Here is a 19,664-nt window from a genome sequence, read left to right on the forward strand (position 1 = left end):
ATGGCTGAATCATAAAAAGTAAAAATAAGAAAAATAAATATACGGATTGTACACTAAAGTAGTGAAAAGGGTGCGTCACTTGAATAGCCTCAGTGAAATAAAACACCATTAAATACGATTATAATTTGTTTTTAATATTTTGTATACTTTCCATTATTTTTGATAACTTCAAAAATACGTCCGGGAATAGAGTCATATAATGAATTAATGTAATTTTGGTTCAAATTATTCCAGTGATTATGAATTTCTTGTTCAAGATCTGCGCAGCTATTAAACTGTCGTCCACCGGCAAATATCTGGCGAGATAGATAGCCCCAAACATTTTCCATAATATTCAGGTCCGGAGAGTTAGATGGCCAATCTAAAACTTCAATTTTATTTTTTTGAAACCAAGCTTTTGTTTCACGTGACGCATGTATAGATGCATTATCGTGTTGGAAAATCCAGTTCCGACGTTTAATAATTTTGCGAATATCTTTTTTCTTGTCTTCTAATAAATTAGTATATAATGCTGAACTTTGTTTGCCTCTGAGAATTGAAATTGGAATAGGTCCGTTATAAGAAATCGCCCCCCATACCATTACTGAGCCACCTCCTGAATGACGACGTGACAACACTAGCTCTTCTTTTCTTAGATCGTGAAAATAATATGAATAGCCATCTGGACCATCTAAACTGAATTTTTTTTCGTCACTGAAAACAACTTTACGCCATTCATTTGTCCAAGACATATGCATTCTGGCAAATAACAATCGGGCTTTTTGATGCCGGTCGCGCAAATGAGGTTTCCTCTTGATTTTCTTCCGTTTAAGGTATGGGGATGACTTTATAATGCGTCGCACGGTAGACAGTGATGCGCTAGTGTTAACTTCATTCGCGATTTGCCGCGCTGTCTTGGAAGAATTAGATGCTGCACGTAAAATAAGCCGACGTTCACGTGACGAAGTGGCCAATTTTGTACGACCTTTATAGTTTTTTCCATAGTTTTCTTTATTTTTCACATAATTATTAATTACTTTAGGACTGCGGCCAATTTTAATTGCTATTTCACGGTGAGATAATTTCTGATCTAAATAAAAATTCACTTTTTCTCTTTCTATTTCAGTTAATTTTCGACCACGACCCATGGTAGCTAAACAATAAAATAAGACTTAAAAAATAATATATACGTAATATTCAACGCTTAATTGAAGAATTGCAACCAAAAAACCGAATCAAACGCACGCGAGTAATGTTCGAATAGCACTGAGGCTAATCATGTGACGCGGACAAAATGACGCGCCGGCACAGGGCGCGGTGTTCCAGTGCAGGTTCGAACATGTTTTGTCTTGTATCGTAATGCACTGCGCGTGAAGTCAAATTAAGACTATTATGAAAGTAATATTCGTACACATTTATACAGAAATTTCAAAATTTAGGGGTGAGGCTATTCAAGTGACTCGGTCTGTATGAAATTGAGTGACGTCACGGTCAATTCAGTTACTTTATATATTTCTACCTGACTTGTTAAATAGTTTTTCTTACATTTATCTGAAGTTTTATTTCGTGCATGGTGTAAAATATTTTATTTTAAGCACAGTTAAGTTGCCTCTAGCTATAGCATGACGTTCGTAGGTTTCCATAAAAATACGAAGAAAAATCATTTCGCACTACACGTGTGTATGTTTGTTGCTATCGAGCTAACTATGAACTATTTTAGAAACACATCCTCATAGGACGATTGCTTTTACCGGTTGTTTCAGATATCTTGCGACCAAGTGCTGGAATGATATCCCCCCACCTTTAAGAGAGCTTAAATCCAAAAAATCTTAATATTCGTTTTAAAAAAATTCTCGAAAAGCAAGCAAATGGTATTCCATTCGGGTACTTGGTTGCAGATTTCCGGATATGATTTGGTGGGAACAACGGTAGTCTTGGGAGGCTTACAAGCTGTCCACACGTGTCAAGTAACTTGCTACTTTATACCATTCACCTTTAACATTTACATCATTCAGAAAACAACACACGATATGCACATAACACTCACGCTATACACTATACATTTGTTTACATTTGTTTACGATTTAACGTTGGCAATAAAACTCAAATATAATTATACTCTGATGTGAGTAATCTGTATATTGTGTGTGTTTGCAGTTTGCCAAATAAATGATTTATTTATCTATGAAAATTTGAATTAATTGGCTACCCATCTGGGAAAAAATCAACGTAATATCAGGCGAAGATTTTGAAACATGTCAAAACAGTTCATGTTTATTTGGTAATTATTAATTAGTCTTTATACAATCACTGTATATTATATTTTCTGAAAATACGAAATGAAATGTACTAATTTATTCTTAAAATAAGTTGTCAGTTATAGCTTAAATATTTTAAGTTACGTGAGTAGGTATTCATTAATTTTATTTTATTAAAATAAATAAATTATTTAAAGAATACCTATCTTTTTACCCCCTTATTGTCTTTAAGCAACCTTTGGACACGTCGAGCGTTATTTCGACTGAAATAAAAAAGTTTTATAAAAAGTGCATGTTAAAAGTTTTAACTTAAAACACATCTAAAATCGTCAGAATTAAACATTCTACTTATAGTAATACCACAGTATAATAAAGAGTACTATCGTACAGTATGGCCACTCCCGCTCCCCGCTGAAAGTGCCGCCCACCCCGTCTCGGTTACCTCACAGTTACCGCCTGTCAAAAACGAACAGTCGACCTGTCATATTTCACTCATACAAGCATAGTACGCGTTCACCTACACGAGCTTAGACTGTGTGCTAGGAACGCGCCTCTTTATTCATACCTATATTTGATCGCCAGTGTTCGAGGTGTGGTAATAGGTATACCCACTAATATTTTAGTTAGACTATAATTTTGAGTCAGATCAAAAGGAAGATTTGAATGAAATAAACAAATAAATCATTAAAACATAACGACATCCCCTTTGGTGAGATATAAACCCTTTGACACAAATTACAAAACTTCTTTAAAACTGAAAAGGTTTTTTTAGTGAACTCCATCTAGGTCCGTTACAGCCCACATAGGCAACTATCTTATGAATATCAAAAGCGAGCCATCTTTGTGGCAAACTCATTGATAATTCAAAAGAATTCAAAACAATTTTGTTGACAGCCAAAATGAGGTACCTACTCTTTTCCGCATAGCGGCAATACGCCAGCCAATGACAGGTCCCTTCACGAGTTGCCAGACTAAAAAAAATATCGTTGCAGTAAGCTTAACTATATTGTTGGCGTTTTCTGCACTATGCTTAGCTCAAATTTGTAGACATGTTTATTTATAGTTTTGGCGGTTGTTCAAAAGATAATTTTACAAAAATAGTTTGGAGAGTTTTTAATAAAAAGAGACATTTCTATTATGTTTACTGGCAACATCGGCAGTCTTATAAATTGAGCGCGGCGAGAGTTCACGAATATTATCCGCAATCCCTTTAAAATGGGCTCGAAATTGCATTTAAACCCAAAAAACATGTTATAGAATGTATAAAACAAATTATTTATAGCTAAATTATGTACGAAGCACGTTTATAACGTTCGTTCCATTGAATGTTAAGATAGATAGTGTTTTTTTTATGTTCACCGATGTTTTTCGGACTTTAAGATGTTACTGGCTGGTAAGAATCTCCAATTTTTATTAAAAAGTAATTTACTTAAATAAAAAATTAAAAAAAGAACAGTCCTCCTACTGCTTAAAAAAGTGCAGTAACTGTGTGCTTTTTTTTCTTAGTTGTTTTTAAATAATTTATTACTGCAGTGGCGTAAAACATCGATCGATAGATAAAGTGATTATTAAATAATGTTTTTCATGAAGGATATTGGTCCCAATGCTCGTTTTCGTTGCAAGGACGACATTACCAGTGGTTCCGACTTAAAATCAATAATGTGCGCGCATTGAAACTCTGCTACGCTAATGTTGCTTGCTAGCGTAAATCACTTTATTTCCATTTGATTCCTTAAACACTATAAAAATATATGTTTTATAACTTGTATGTATGTATTTATAAGCCTATGAATAGGTACAAGGCTTAGTCTTTGTTCACAATTAAATGTTAGGTAACAAAGTAAAAAAAAACAATAACCTATTTTTTTTAAGAAAACAGTGTAATCGTTAAAGAAAATTAGTTTACATAAAATATTCTGTCATTGTGATATAATTTATGGTCGTTATAGTTTTATAAATAAACTCGACGATAAAATTATGTCGTTTGGCGCCGTTAGCGCGTCTAGACGCGAATATTTTTCTCTATTTTATTGTTGGCTAAAAAATAGTGATGTGACCAATATCAACAATATCGATGTTTGGTATTTTTTTTCTCTATTTATTTTTGTAACTATGTTTCCATTTAATTATTTTCCTAATATAAATAAATTAAATAAGAGCATAAATACGAGTAAAAAAATAATGTATTATAGGACGTATCGCAAAAATTGCTTTCATCTAAATAAAAAACATGCAAAACATACTGCAATTTATGATAGTTATATCATAAATAATCACTCTATTACATCTAAGGTATGTTTTTCATCAGTAAGCATTTAGTACATATATATATACTATTTCAATCAAAATGCAAATCAATATAATAATTAATAGCGAAATATCATGATCATATATCACTGCTTTAGCCATTTGACCATTGATCATAAATCAATCTATTCTAACCCTTTCGGGAATCTATGAGATATTAATAATAGTGTGAAATCTTGAAATATAGCCTTTTGTGAATCCGTGCTCATTTTGTTTGACGTATTGTGTTGGCACAAACAGCGTAATATAGGGATGCAGCCTAACACTGGCTGTTATATTATAAATGTTATACCAATATATACATTATGTTATAACATTTATAATAGCCCAGTGTGGGAGCATCATAATACATATCTACCCTACAGTAACAAAAGCCTGTTTTATAGGTATATTTGGCTATTTTAGCTATGATGCATTTTGATTTTTTTTATGATGCTTTTTTTTTTGATAATGTATTTTATTATGTTTATATGTTTGCGAGGAAAAATCGCGGATAAAAGCCACTACCTGTAGTCTTTAAGCAAATAAATTTATTTCAAAAGTAATTCAAAATAAATCTTCGCCAACAAGGTTTTTTACGGAGCTTTATGTTTATAAAAATATAAATACCGGTCACGATCCTTATCATACACAGGGACAGACCAAAGGTGAATAATTGAGATCTCTGTGTGTCATTGTTTTGGTCATTGTGTAATTCATACAGACAATAATAACTTAAGCTCTGTCAATTTACTTCTAGTTATCACAGACTAGTCGCGCGAGTAGGTGGTTTATCAGAATTCACAATAGGTACATATTTTATTTATTTCTTAATTACAATAGAAAACATTATTTTTTTATTTACGAGTACAAAGCATTTTCTTAAACGTTTTAACTACTTACTGTAACTTAAGTAAGTAACTTATTTGTATTTATTTTTATCTTATTTATAAATATTAGGTATCTATCTCGTAGAAACTGCCACTGCAGCAATTTAAGAGACATTTCTTCAGTTATTGATTTATCTAGTTGTAAAAATATTTGCGAGTGTGCACGGAAAACGTCCCACTTTGTCGATTGCTATAAAGCCGCTTTGTCAGTTTATTCATATAAAGATACAAGTAAATCTCGCCTTAATGGTAACCGACAAAGTGGGACGTTTTACTAAACACACTCACATTTATTTATTAATAGTTCTCTTATTAAGTCTATTAACTGGCAGATCTTAGCCGGTTTTGTAGTGTCAATTCAAAACTGTCAAAAATCAATTGTTATACTACTCTGGGCTAGCATAACTTACATTCTCGCTCTTCATTTATAAGGTCGCGCGCGAGAACGCATCTTATGCTAGTTAGATTAGCCTACATCCATAGTAACTATTATTTTCTAAGAGTGATATATATAAAAAGCAGTGTTAGGGTCTCCCCAAATCTATCGACGCCGAATCTGCTTTCGCTGATCAAAAATGCTCCAACACTGCGTTATAAACGTTATATAACACGGTGTCACACTGTGCTATATAACATTTATTGAGCAGTTCCCGAATACTTTGTACATAGCCACGTCAAAATTTTAATTGATCCTATTTTGTCACCAACATTTATTGATATAAGTCGACATTCGTAAGATATATACAGGATAATTGTTATAATTAGGGAAATATAGATACTAGAGAACCTTAATGACCAAATAAAACTTACTAAAATCTCAATTCATGAAATAAATCTTGGTAACAAAAAAACCGGCCAAGAGCGTGTCGGGCCACGCTCAGTGTAGGGTTCCGTAGTTTTTCGTATTTTTCTCAAAAACTACTAAACCCATCAAGTTCAAAACAATTTTCCTAGAAAGTCTTTATAAAGTTCTACTTTTGTGATTTTTTTCATATTTTTTAAACATATGGTTCAAAAGTTAGAGGGGGGGGGACGCACTTTTTTTTCCTTTAGGAGCGATTATTTCCGAAAATATTAATATCATCAAAAAACGATCTTAGTAAACCCTTATTCATTTTTCAATACCTATCCAACTATATATCACACGTTGGGGTTGGAATTTAAAAAAATATCAGCCCCCACTTTACATGTAGGGGGGGTACCCTAATAAAACATTTTTTTCCATTTTTTATTTTTGCACTTTGTTGGCGTGATTGATGTACATATTGGTACCAAATTTCAGCTTTCTAGTGCTAACGGTTACTGAGATTATCCGCGGACGGACGGACGGACGGACGGACGGACAGACAGACATGGCGAAACTATAAGGGTTCCTAGTTGACTACGGAACCCTAAAAAGGAATAATAAAAACAAATTTAACTTTTTCCTTAATTTTTGTATAAACTTTTGCTGCTGATGGTGCTCAATTACATAGTATGAACATGCGTCCGGCTGCGTTTAGCGACGACGAACGCTTGAGCGTCTTCATACTAACAACCGATTTTTTTGGTCGGCTAGAGCAGAGTCCGCGTCGATAGGTTTGGGGAGGCCCGTATGGTGCGTTAACTGATATGCCAGGTCTTATATTGTGTGTGTTATAACGGATTGTTCATGAAGCGATGATGGCGCGCAGCTGAGTCCAGCCAGAGAGCTCCCGCACGCAACATGCGCTGGATATTTCCAGTACCAGGTGAGAATACAATACAATACAATATTCTTTTTTGCACACATCGTTTACAAGTAATGCACAAGAAACAAAAACAATTAGAGAGGTAACATCAGGTGGTCCGCTTAAGAACGATCTCTTCTAGACAGACTTTTTATTTTTACATCACCATTTCGGAAAATGTACTTTTCTTCACTGCTAAGATCGCAAAGTGGCACTTTTCCTCCCTGCTATGAGGTAGCAAAGTAATACTTTTTTGTTCACGGACATATTTATTTTTTATTTTCACTTTTTTTTTTAATGTTTATGCAGCGTGTGTAGTCCATACGGGCGCATAACGATTCTTAATAACGATTAGGATCGGACCTAAGTAGCCAACTACAAGGTTTTTTATTAATAGATGAGATTTTCTTTTCAGAATTATTATTTTGGTAGTTAATGTTTATTTAATGCTAAAACTCAGAACTTCAGTCATTAACGAGCAATGTCATAATTAATATTTAGAACTTCGTAAAGTAATTAAAACTAGATATTTCAAATATCCGTCCTTTTAACATTTTCTACTAATGAATTAAACCACGGTAATACTTTTATTTAGGAGAAAAAAATGACCTAAATACCATTTATATTTTACTAGGAACAAATTTTTGTAAGTAAATATAAAGTTTTTTTTAAATATTTTTTTGTAATTTTTTTCCATTTATATACATACAAAATCTTTAAATTAGTGATGTTGACATTAATCTATCGATATCGAGTGTCCCACTTTCGTAAATATTTGGTGTGAAGCTGTCATCGTGCCAAAACTGCGGCTTCCACTTTATCGAGTCCATTATGTGGGCCAAGTTTGGATTTAATTACATTTTAATAGTGTGAAGGGTAAAGCTGTTGACATAGCCTAGTTTATAGTGTGGTATGCCTTTTATTTTGAGGATAAATGATAGAAAAAGTACATAATATGTAAACTCACGCTTGTAACAAAAACAGTATTTAGTTTGTTAATCGTTCGTGCATAATAAAATGTACATAATGAATGAAATTGACTTGACGGCCGGTCTGGCGCAGTCGGTAGTGAACCTGCCTGCTACGCCGCGGTCCCGGGTTCGAATCCCGGTAAGGGCATTTATTTGTGTGATGAGCACAGATATTTGTTCCTGAGTCATGGATGTTTTCTATGTATATAAGTATTTATATATTATATATATCGTTGTCTGAGTACCCACAACACAAGCCGTCTTGAGCTTACCGTGGGCCTCAGTCAATCTGTGTAAGAATGTCCTATAATATTTATTTATTATTATTTATTTATTATTATATTATTAAGTATTAATTTAACTTAAAAAAGGTTTAACTCTTTACCCATAATCACTGGGTATGGATAGTGGATACTATACTACTATACCTACTATATTACTATTTTATAAGACATAAACCCCACCAGTAATACATTAATCAAACATTAAAATCTTCTCTTTCATCTTGAAAAAACCTCTTAATAATTAAAGAAAACCGTAACATAAATTATATTTAAAAGCTAAAACTAACACAAGAATTTGATAACATACTAATAAATCGCCGATCAACACGTCAATTAAATATCTTTTGTTGGCAGCAGGGCCGGATTAAGGGTAGAGCGAGTGGAGCGGCCGCTCTAGGCGCCACATGGTAAGGGGGCGCCAAAATCGAGGATGTGGAAAAATCCATACAAAAAATAATACACTGCGTGGGCGCGCACATATCACAAAATGGCGAGAGGAGTCGAGAATTAATCCAGATATTGAAAATCTAGATTTGGTTTCAGATTAAGTGGAAAGTTGGGCTACATTGCCATCATATACCAATATTCATAAGGGCGCTGTTGTTAGGGCGCCGTAAAAGGAGGATTCTAGAATTTCTTAACTAGCCCTTTACGTCGCTATCCAAATGCAAAAATATGAGTTTATCCGATAGTCCAAAGCATAGTTCCTCATAAAGCCAAAGGCGCAAAACGTCTCAGAGAGGCGCAATTTTGTGAGTCACATGCAGGAGATGATGAGCGAACTTCAAAGCACTAATAAGATCCCGAAGGGAACTTAGTGGCAAAATACCGAAATGGGCACTCCGACGGCGACGACCGAGTCCGCAGTAAATCTCTTAATTAACTCTTAATATATAAAAATAATAGCGATGGCGAAATATATGGCCTAAAAACCGGGAACATAGGCGCCCTGTGAAGTCAAAATACCCCAAAATATGCCAAAGACCGCAGCTCTGCAGGAGATCAAAGCTTGGAAGTTCGGAAAAAAATCGCGCTCGCTTCGCTCGCGCTTACTATTTATATTTATCTTTTACTTACTTAAGAAAAATTCCACACGCAGCGGTCGCGTTTTCATTTTTAGTCTGCTTTCCTGACTTGGGCACTATAGTACTCCATTTTGTTTGTTATTTTATGTACATGATATCCACGTTCAACCCCACCCCACGTAACTATACTAGGGTGGAACTGAGATAGTTCAACCCTTTGTCACATTCGTACTTTGTATGATGAAATCCCACAGGTGTGAAATCTACATGAAATTCATAAATTCTGTATAGCGTTAATCTTCAAATTACGGCGTTACGGTGAAAAAAAATCCGTGCTCGCTACGCTCGCGATTTTTTTCCTCCGTAGTGAAACTTCTTCCCAAGGGCGCCGAAACTCAAACTCGCTCTACCCTGATCGAGAGCACGGGCCGGCGCTGGTTGGCAGTACCTATTATTTATAGCAATCTCTTAACACCGTAACATAAATTATATCTAAAAGCCAAAACTAACACATATTTAAGAATTCTATCACATACAAATCAATCGGCTATCAAAACGTCGATATTGTTTACGCCAGTGTGGGCATTGTAACACGTAGTGACGAGAATAGACCGATATTGATACAATTTAGGCTGCGTATAAATAGATCGTCTGGAGATATAGGTGTCGCGCGGAATTTGATTACTTAACAAGAAAAATATGAAAAATCTGAACATATATTGAACAAGTTTATTTGGTTAATATAAGAGGGTTACACAACGACGTTGGGATTTTCTTTTAAGCAAAATTTGCTTGTGACAGAAAACCCCGCTCTTCCAGAAAGAGAGGGTATAAAACAATAACATTATGTTTGTGTTTTTACATATAAATTAAAATTAAAACTAAACTTAAACTAAATACTTCTTTTACAATTAAAAGTAGTACTAGCTGAGACAAAATTACAGTAAAATGATGTTATGATGACTACCTACAGAGTTTATCTTTCTTAACAAGTTATTATAAGTTATTATAACAATATTAATCTGTATCAATTCGTACATTTAAATTTATACATAGGCACAAAATTTACTATTTTTAATCATAATCGAACCTGTATATAGTAAACATTTAAAACAATACTTTCGTAAAATAAAGAAAACTATCTACTACTGTAATTATTTGTTTTGTCTCCACTGTATCTTTTGCTGAGGTGTGCCAATAAAGAGTATTCTATCTATCTATCTATCTAAGACTATGTTTTTCTATTTTTATTTATATTTGGCACAAATAGCTCACCTGTTGATGTTGGTATGTCATATGTCATGTGTCATGGACTTTGTCAGTTTTTTTATTTATTTCTTGATTTGTGCCGGCTCCACAGACCAATACAACAAGACGGCCCTTAGAGGGCGACTCGCGGTCACCAAGCATACGAAAAATAAGGTGTATAAAAGTTTGAACGCGCGCGACACCGATCAGTAGCGCCCAAGTATACGACCCGCTAACAGTGTTCGTGTCCGCTCGGGAAAAAATCTTAAATAATTAAATTTGGTTGCAAACAATGGTCTCTTGCAGCATAAAGTGGTGTGGCAAGTCTTCTAACACTTCCACATATAAAAAAGATGGAATAACATTCCACAGTTAAGTCAAATTAATTATTTCGTTGAATATTGTTTATTATCCGCGGAGTTCATTTATACTGGTCAATATGGTTGTAGTGAGCGGCGCCGAGGCGCGTCCATCCCTTTTTGCCTAGTTAACAATGCGATATGCTATCCCTTTCACGTAAACGACTAGGGATGGGGCCATGTTAGTTTATGTCTGTTGCGGGAACTTCGTACTACCGTTCGTACCATGTGCTACCATTTTATGAAATATAAAAGAAAGCAGATTTGTAATTGTGAAATTATCTAGAATCTGTAGAGTTTGTAGTGTTATTTAGTTGATTGATTAGTTTACCATATTTAGTTGGTAATTTAACTTAGTAAACGTAAGTAAAAATGCACAGTTTAGTTATTAGTTAGTAGAATGATTTTTATTGAGGTGCTATCACAATCGTCATCCTCCTTGCGTTATCCCGGCATCAGCATTCGCCATGGCTCATGGGAGCATGGGGTCCGCTTTGGCAACTAGTCCCGGAATTTGGCGTAAGCACTAGTTTTATGAAAGCGACTGCCATCTGACCTTCCAACCCAAAGGGTAACTAGGCCTTATTGGAATTGAGGTCAACATCATAATCAGATCAGATATGAAATTTAATCTATGGCCACGTTTCTGGCAGAGATGGGCAAATCGTAATCGATTCCGGATTACACGATTACTTGATTTTACTTTGTAATCCACTACTGGGTGTCAGATTATATGTAATGTAATCAAGTGAAACGGTAAATTACCATTACATATAAAGGAATCACTAATCATCTATACAATAATTACTATTACCAATAATTCTGAATCATAGTCGATTCAAAATAACTGAAATTATTGACTTGATTACTTTCAGATTACAAATATGTAGTACCTCAGAACTGTCACTTTGACACAAAAGTCGTCATGGGTGTCGTAAAATAGGTTTTAGGGGGTGCTGATTCCAAAATTAATGACCAATGTGGAATCTGACATTGCTGACTGTCACTTTGACACAAAAGTCGTCATGGGTGTCGTAAAATAGGTTTTAGGGGTGCTGATTCCAAAATTAATGACCAATGTTCAATCTGACATTGCTGACTGTCACTCTGACACAAAAAGTCGTCATGGGTGTCGTAAAATAGGTTTTAGAGGGTGCTGATTCCAAAATTAATGACCAATTTGGAATCTGACATTGCTGACTGTCACTTTGACACAAAAGTCATCATGGGTGTCGTAAAATAGGTTTTAGGGGGTGCTGATTCCAAAATTAATGACCAATGTGGAATCTGACATTGCTGACTGTCACTTTGACACAAAAGTCGTCATGGGTGTCGTAAAATAGGGTTTTAGGGGGTGCTGATTCCAAAATTAATGACCAATGTTCAATCTGACATTGCTGACTGTCACTCTGACACAAAAAGTCGTCATGGGTGTCGTAAAATAGGTTTTAGAGGGTGCTGATTCCAAAATTAATGACCAATTTGGAATCTGACATTGCTGACTGTCACTTTGACACAAAAGTCATCATGGGTGTCGTAAAATAGGTTTTAGGGGGTGCTGATTCCAAAATTAATGACCAATGTGGAATCTGACATTGCTGACTGTCACTTTGACACAAAAGTCGTCATGGGTGTCGTAAAATAGGTTTTAGGGGGCGCTGATTCCAAAATTAATGACCAATTTGGAATCTGACATTGCTGACTGTCACTTTGACACAAAAGTCGTCATGGGTGTCGTAAAATAGGTTTTAGGGGGTGCTGATTCCAAAATTAATGACCAATGTGGAATCTGACATTGCTGACTGTCACTTTGACACAAAAGTCGTCATGGGTGTCGTAAAATAGGTTTTAGGGGTGCTGATTCCAAAATTAATGACCAATGTTCAATCTGACATTGCTAACTGTCACTCTGACACAAAAGTCGTCATGGGTGTCGTAAAATAGGTTTTAGGGGGTGCTGATTCCAAAATTAATGACCAATTTGGAATCTGACATTGCTGACTGTCACTTTGACACAAAAGTCATCATGGGTGTCGTAAAATAGGTTTTAGGGGGTGCTGATTCCAAAATTAATGACCAATGTGGAATCTGACATTGCTGACTGTCACTTTGACACAAAAGTCGTCACGGGTGTCGTAAAATAGGTTTTAGGGGGTGCTGATTCCAAAATTAATGACTAATGTGAAATCTGACATTGCTGACTGTCACTTTGACACAAAAGTCGTCATGGGTGTTGTCAAATAGGTTTCCGGGGGTTCTGATTTGAAAACTAATGATCAATTTGGAATCTGACACTGTTGACTGTCACTTTCACACAAAAGTGATCATGAGTGTCATCAAATAGGTTTTCATGGGTACTGATATCAAAATTAATGATCAATTTAGAATCTGACATTGCTGACTGTCACTTTGACATAAAAGTCGTTATGGGTGTCGTTAAATAGGTTTCCAGGGGTACTGTGCAATGTCAAGTTCCAAATCGGTCATTACTTTTTAAATCATTATTAGTCATTAATTTTGGAATCAGTACCCCTAAAAACTATTTGACTACACCAATGATTCCTTTTGTGTCAAAGTGACAATTAGCACTGAGATTCCAAAATAGTCGTTAATTTTGGAATCAGCAACCCCGGAAACCTATTTGACGACACCCATGACGACTATTGTGTCAAAGTGACAGTCAGCAATGTCAAGATTCCAAATCAGTCATTAATTTTCAAATCAGTACCCCCGAAAACCTATTTGACGACACCCATGACGACTTTTGTATTAAAGTGACAGTCAGCAATGTCAAGATTCCAAATCAGTCATTAATTTTCAAATCAGCACCCCCGAAAACCTATTTGACGACACCCATGACGACTTTTGTATCAAAGTGACAGTCAGCAATGTCAGATTCCACATTGGTCATTAATTTTGGAATCAGCACCCCCTAAAACCTATGTTACGACACCTATGACGACTCATATGTCAAAGTGACTGTCCTGCTGACAGATTGCACATTTCTCATTAATTTTGGAATCAGCACCTCCGGAAACCTATTTGACGACACCCATGACGACTTTTGTGTCAAAGTGACAGTCAGCAATGTTAGATTGCACATTGGTCATTATTTTTGGAATCAGCACCCCCTAAAACCTATTTTACGACACCCATGACGACTTTTGTGTCAAAGTGACAGTCAGCAATGTTAGATTCCACATTGGTCATTAATTTTGGAATCAGCACCCCCTAAAACCTATTTTACGACACCCATGACGACTTTTGTGTCAAAGTGACAGTCAGCAATGTCAGATTCCACATTGGTCATTAATTTTGGAATCAGCACCCCCTAAAACCTATTTTACGACACCCATGATGACTTTTGTGTCAAAGTGACAGTCAGCAATGTCAGATTCCACATTAGTCATTAATTTTGGAATCAGCACCCCCTAAAACCTATTGTACAACACCCATAACGACTTTTGTGTCAGAGTGACTGTCCTGCTGACAGATTGCACATTTTTCATGAATTTTGGAATCAGCACCCTCGGAAACCTATTTGACGACACCCATGACGACTTTTTGTGTCAGAGTGACAGTCAGCAATGTCAGATTGAACATTGTTCATTAATTTTGGAATCAGCACCCCCTAAAACCTTTTTTACGACACCCATGACGACTTTTGTGTCAAAGTGACAGTCAGCAATGTCAGATTTCACATTGGTTATTAATTTTGGAATCAGCACCCCCTAAAACCTATTTTACGACACCCATGACGACTTTTGTGTCAAAGTGACAGTCAGCAATGTCAGATTCCAAATCGGTCATTAATTTTTAAATCAGCACCCCCGAAAACCTATACTCGTGGTATATCCACTTGAAATGTGAAAGTGAAAATGCTAGAATGACATGTCATGTAAACCAATTTGGTTTAACCAAAAACAATTTGAGTGACATATAAAAGTAAAGTAATAAGCCTGGAATCGAAGTAAAGTGTAATTCAGATTACTTAAGTACTTGATTACCGAGGAATCCATATTACAGGAATCTATAGTATACCGATTCCAAAGGAATGGATTACAGACGTAATCATAATACAGCATTACAGTAATTTTGATTATCCTAGTAATCGATTAATAAGGAATCATGATTACTGGAATGTAATCGTGTAATTAATTCCAAAAGGAATTGATTATGCCAAACTTTCTGGTCCATCAGCAGATCAGCTCCATGATACCATACTATTGCATCGTCACATGATTTACACAATTATGTGTGCAAAATTTCAGCTCAATCGTTTAAAAATATCTGCTTTAAAAGTCGCATGATTTAATTCGAATAAGTATACTAACATTGCAAGTTAAATAAAAGCTTGCAAAAACGCCTAACTCGCGCATTTCTTACCATTACTTGTAGAAATAATACTTTATAACTAAAGAAATATAAATAAGTTAGAAAAACTGATATAATATTATAATTTGTTGCTAAACAAATTCACCACAGTACTGGTACCGGTACCATTGTCTATAATAGACATGTCCCATTCCCATCCCTACGGCTAAGCGTAAAGGCGCGCCATTATTTGAAACGACCAATGGCAGCACCGGGCGCTCCCGCCTCACCCCGCAAGGATTGGTGATTTGCGTCTCGAACAATATCGCTTGTAATAGGCTTCTAGTGGGGTGTTCTGTGGCCGGCTCCAATGTAAATAGAACTGTGCATTTCATTTCCGTTTTGTTTGTCTATCCTTCAATTGCTTTTATTAAGATTTTACGAACGCAATCGTTAAAAAATATCTTTAAAATTTATAGATTCTAGACTTATTCATCAATATATTTTCATAATCATTAAAATATGCATTGTGGATGTATACAGTATTAGATATTATTACATTTTTTTTTTAATTGCACTTGTCTTTTTCATGCCTACATTATAACGATTGCTATCCATACTAATATCATAAATGGAAAAGTGTGTATGTTGTTTGTCCGTCTTTCACGACAAAACGGAGCGACGAATAGACGTGATTTTATGGAGATAGTTGAAGGGATGGAGAGTGACATAGGCTATTTTTTTGTCTCTTTCTAACCCTCCACTTTTCCAAAATGGGGGGTGGAAGTTTGTATGGAGCATTCTGCAACTTTCGAATTTTAACGCGAGCGAAGCCGCGGGCAAAAGCTAGTATATATTATATATATATAAGTCCTATAAAGTCATTTACTATGTATCCAAATTATATCCTCCTTTGCACCACTAACTTAGTAACTAAAACATTATAACATACAAATACTGCATACAATTGTTTACTATCAGCTTGTGCACAATAAAATATATTATAATCAGATCTCCAGTCCGCGTCGCATAGTTATTATTAGTTATAATGTCACGTGATATTTTTGGGTCTAAAATTAGGTCGCCTATGACTCCTGAGTATATCCAGAGGGACATATGTATTATTGACCTGAATATGGATTTAGTTAACGCAAATCTATCAAATTAATCTAATGGATGTATGTTTTTAAATTAATTCTAGATTATTACTTGTGACACATCACATTAGCCCAAATGAACATTTGTGTTATGTGTCACAGTTATTACATACTAGCTTTTGCCCGCAGCTTCGCTCGCGTTAAATTCGAAAATTGCGGAATTCTCCATACAAACTTCCACCCCCCATTTTAGGGAAGTGGGGGGTTAGAAAGAGACAAAAAGTAGCCTACGTCACTCTCCATCCCTTCAACTATCTCCACATCAAAAATCGCGTAAATTCGTCGCTCCGTTTTGCCGTGAAAGACGGACAAACAAACAGACGCACCCTTTCTATTTATAATATTAATATGGATAATACGGAGGTACTTGGATTATATCAGAGATATTTGTCACGATGAAAGGTGTTTCTACGACAAAAAAAAATTGAAATTACTCTTTTATTCGTCAAATGTAGAATAAATATCACAGATGTCATATATACCATAGATCAAGCAAACGTATCTACTTAGCGTGTCAAATGAACTCAGTGAAATCCACTGAGTTGTCCGTCTTTACTCGCAGCTTGCAGCTTTCGGGCGTCAATTTTTGTAAGTTGAAGTCAATCAAAACATAAAAAATGCCTCGTTACGTGATATTCAATTGCAACAACACAAAAATTATGAACAATCAAGAGCCTGAGACATATTTAAAATTACAGGCAAGAAACAACTTCAGTACAAAATTTGACACGCTCTGCCCCTATACAAATAGATGAACTTGTTTCTTCTATATAAATAAAGTTCTGTGATAAATATGTTGTTGACAAAAATCGTTGGAGTTTACGTATTTAGGTAGGTAATGTAGATATCTAAAATATCTAAATAAGTTTTAATAAATAGGTGTTATAGTCAATAATGGCCTCGCTTTCATGGCAAGTGTAAAAAATAGTTTCAAAAAATTAACCAGTATTTCGCTACAAAACAAAGTCCATAATATTCTGTGTCGCCACTCGCAAGATTGTCGATATAAAATACTGCAACTAGCGTGCAGAGGTTACATGTTTCAATAATGCAACGCGAGGTGAAACTTTCATGTCGGTTTTATTAGTTACTCAATGAAATGACATTTACTTAAGTACATAGAAAAATAAAATAAAAAACCTATTGAGGAGTTTTGAATGATTCACGGTTATTTTCATTAGACTTATATTGACCGGGATATAGACCGTGATTACCTTTTTGATTTTTGTCGAGCTCCCGATATCACGGTCGTCGTAATCACGGTCTATATCCCGGTCAATATAAGTCTAACCTATTGAGGAATTCATTTTTTTTATTTAATTTTTTTTATGAAGGTTTTTAGGAATTCGTTTGTTTCTTTGTTTCTAGATATAATATGAATACAAAGTACAGGGTACATAGGTACAGGTCATCACTAAGTATCACTGGTATTTGTGTCATATTATGTAAAATAAATACGTTAATATCATTATTTTTATTTGGTGTTTCTGATAATTATGTTTTTTAACCTTGTTGAACCGGATAGTAAAAATGTCGTTTTAACTGTGGTGCATATGGTACAATGGTCTCTTTAAATTTATATACATTATATTAACTACCAACATAAAATTTCTAACTTGTCCCTCAGTAAGTTAATATAAATTACAATCTGTGTATAAAATGATATATTATAGCTTGTCAGTTTTAAAATCTTATTGAGACAATACTTATTAATCCGGGACCAGTGCGACATAAAATAGTTTTTCTTTTTAAATTTGTACCTATCTAAAGCCTGGAGTCCACTAGGCTCGCCGAGTCGAGTCTCATTAATTCTCCTTCTGCATTTAAATAAATAATAATAAATAAATAAATATTATAGGACATTCTTACACAGATTGACTGAGGCCCACGGTAAGCTCAAGAAGGCTTGTGTTGTGGGTACTCAGACAACGATATATATAATATATAAATACTTATATACATAGAAAACATCCATGACTCAGGAACAAATATCTGTGCTCATCACACAAATAAATGCCCTTACCGGGATTCGAACTCGGGACCGCGGCGCAGCTGGCAGGGTCACTTCCGACTGCGCCAGACCGGTCATTCATTTCTTATGAAACTGCGTCCATTAGCTTCGTGTGGAATCGCATTCAAATGTTGAGGACTCGAATCCACGCGATTCGATTCAGCCTAAGTGGACGCCAGGCTTAACAAGGTGTCAAGTTACATATGTAATTTATGTTGCACTGCATTTAAATGTCAAATTAAATCTTGACATCTTAGAACAAATTAAATAAAATAATAATTAAGCCTTCGGTAATTGTGTCATATACTTGGAAATTTCGACCCTTGCTTTCGTGATCCGATGGCCGAGAGGTTTTACAGGCATCCGTCCGGTTGACGGAGTACGCTGGTTCGATTCCAGCTCAGAACACTTGGAGGCCTTGGTCACTTTTTCTTTGTATATGACATTTATTTAATGTTTAAATCTTGACATCCCCTCGAAAAAAAAAATGTGTTGAATATAATACTTAAAATTATTATTCCTCTTTTTCAGTTCTTCTGATGTCCTGGTTCGGAGTGGAGGAAGTAAAGGCCAACTCCTGCATCCGAACCGGTAACCAAGCCTCGTTTATCGATAGTCGATAGTCAGTGTCGTGTTCGTAGCTGCAAACAACATCGACTGTGGTACCGCACTACGCCGAGGCCTCTACTGATGTTGTGACAAATTGTATGCGATTTTATTTAGTTAATATTTATTGCACAACAAAACAAATAGCGGACTTAATGCCTGGAGTTCTCTACCAGTCAGTTGCAGTGTCTTTAAAAAAAGAAAAAGGAAACTGTAAGCGTATAGATAGACTTTAGGTGAATTTTTGACACATTGCCAATATTGCGATTATTTTTTTGAATTTGTTAACTAATAGCTTATAGACTTGTTTTTTTGAATTTATTTAAAACATTAGAATGTGATGTCAAGTTATCTACTCTTTATAAAAATAAATAAATGTCGATTTATAAAATAGAAATTGTGTATATAAAAAAAAAAAACTTCGGCTGCGGTCATTTTTCTATATAGTTTTTTAAGGTTCCGTAGTCAACTAGGAACCCTTATAGTTTCGCCATGTCTGTCCGTCCGTCCGTCCGTCCGTCCGTCCGTCCGTCCGTCCGTCCGTCCGTCCGTCCGTCCGTCCGTCCG

General features: G+C 35.3%; 1 protein-coding gene across 3 annotated transcripts in view; it reads left to right on the forward strand.

The window, feature by feature from the left end:
• Positions 1-3,421: 3,421 nt before the first annotated feature.
• Positions 3,422-19,664, forward strand: part of LOC125238575 (protein quiver) — a 30,622-nt gene continuing 14,379 nt past the window's right edge. For 2 of the 3 annotated variants that reach the window (XM_048145916.1, XM_048145918.1), the window contains exons 1-3: positions 3,422-3,630; positions 7,071-7,143; positions 19,023-19,082. In XM_048145916.1, the coding sequence (XP_048001873.1) occupies positions 7,119-7,143; positions 19,023-19,082 (85 nt within the window). In that variant the 5' untranslated portion in view covers positions 3,422-3,630; positions 7,071-7,118. Of the gene's footprint in view, positions 3,631-5,364; positions 5,437-7,070; positions 7,144-19,022; positions 19,083-19,664 lie in introns of those variants that run through there. The other variant, XM_048145917.1, reaches the window with a different exon arrangement.

Source organism: Leguminivora glycinivorella, chromosome 24 (genome assembly GCF_023078275.1).
Source record: "Leguminivora glycinivorella isolate SPB_JAAS2020 chromosome 24, LegGlyc_1.1, whole genome shotgun sequence".
In the NCBI taxonomy this organism is placed as follows: domain Eukaryota; kingdom Metazoa; phylum Arthropoda; class Insecta; order Lepidoptera; family Tortricidae; genus Leguminivora; species Leguminivora glycinivorella.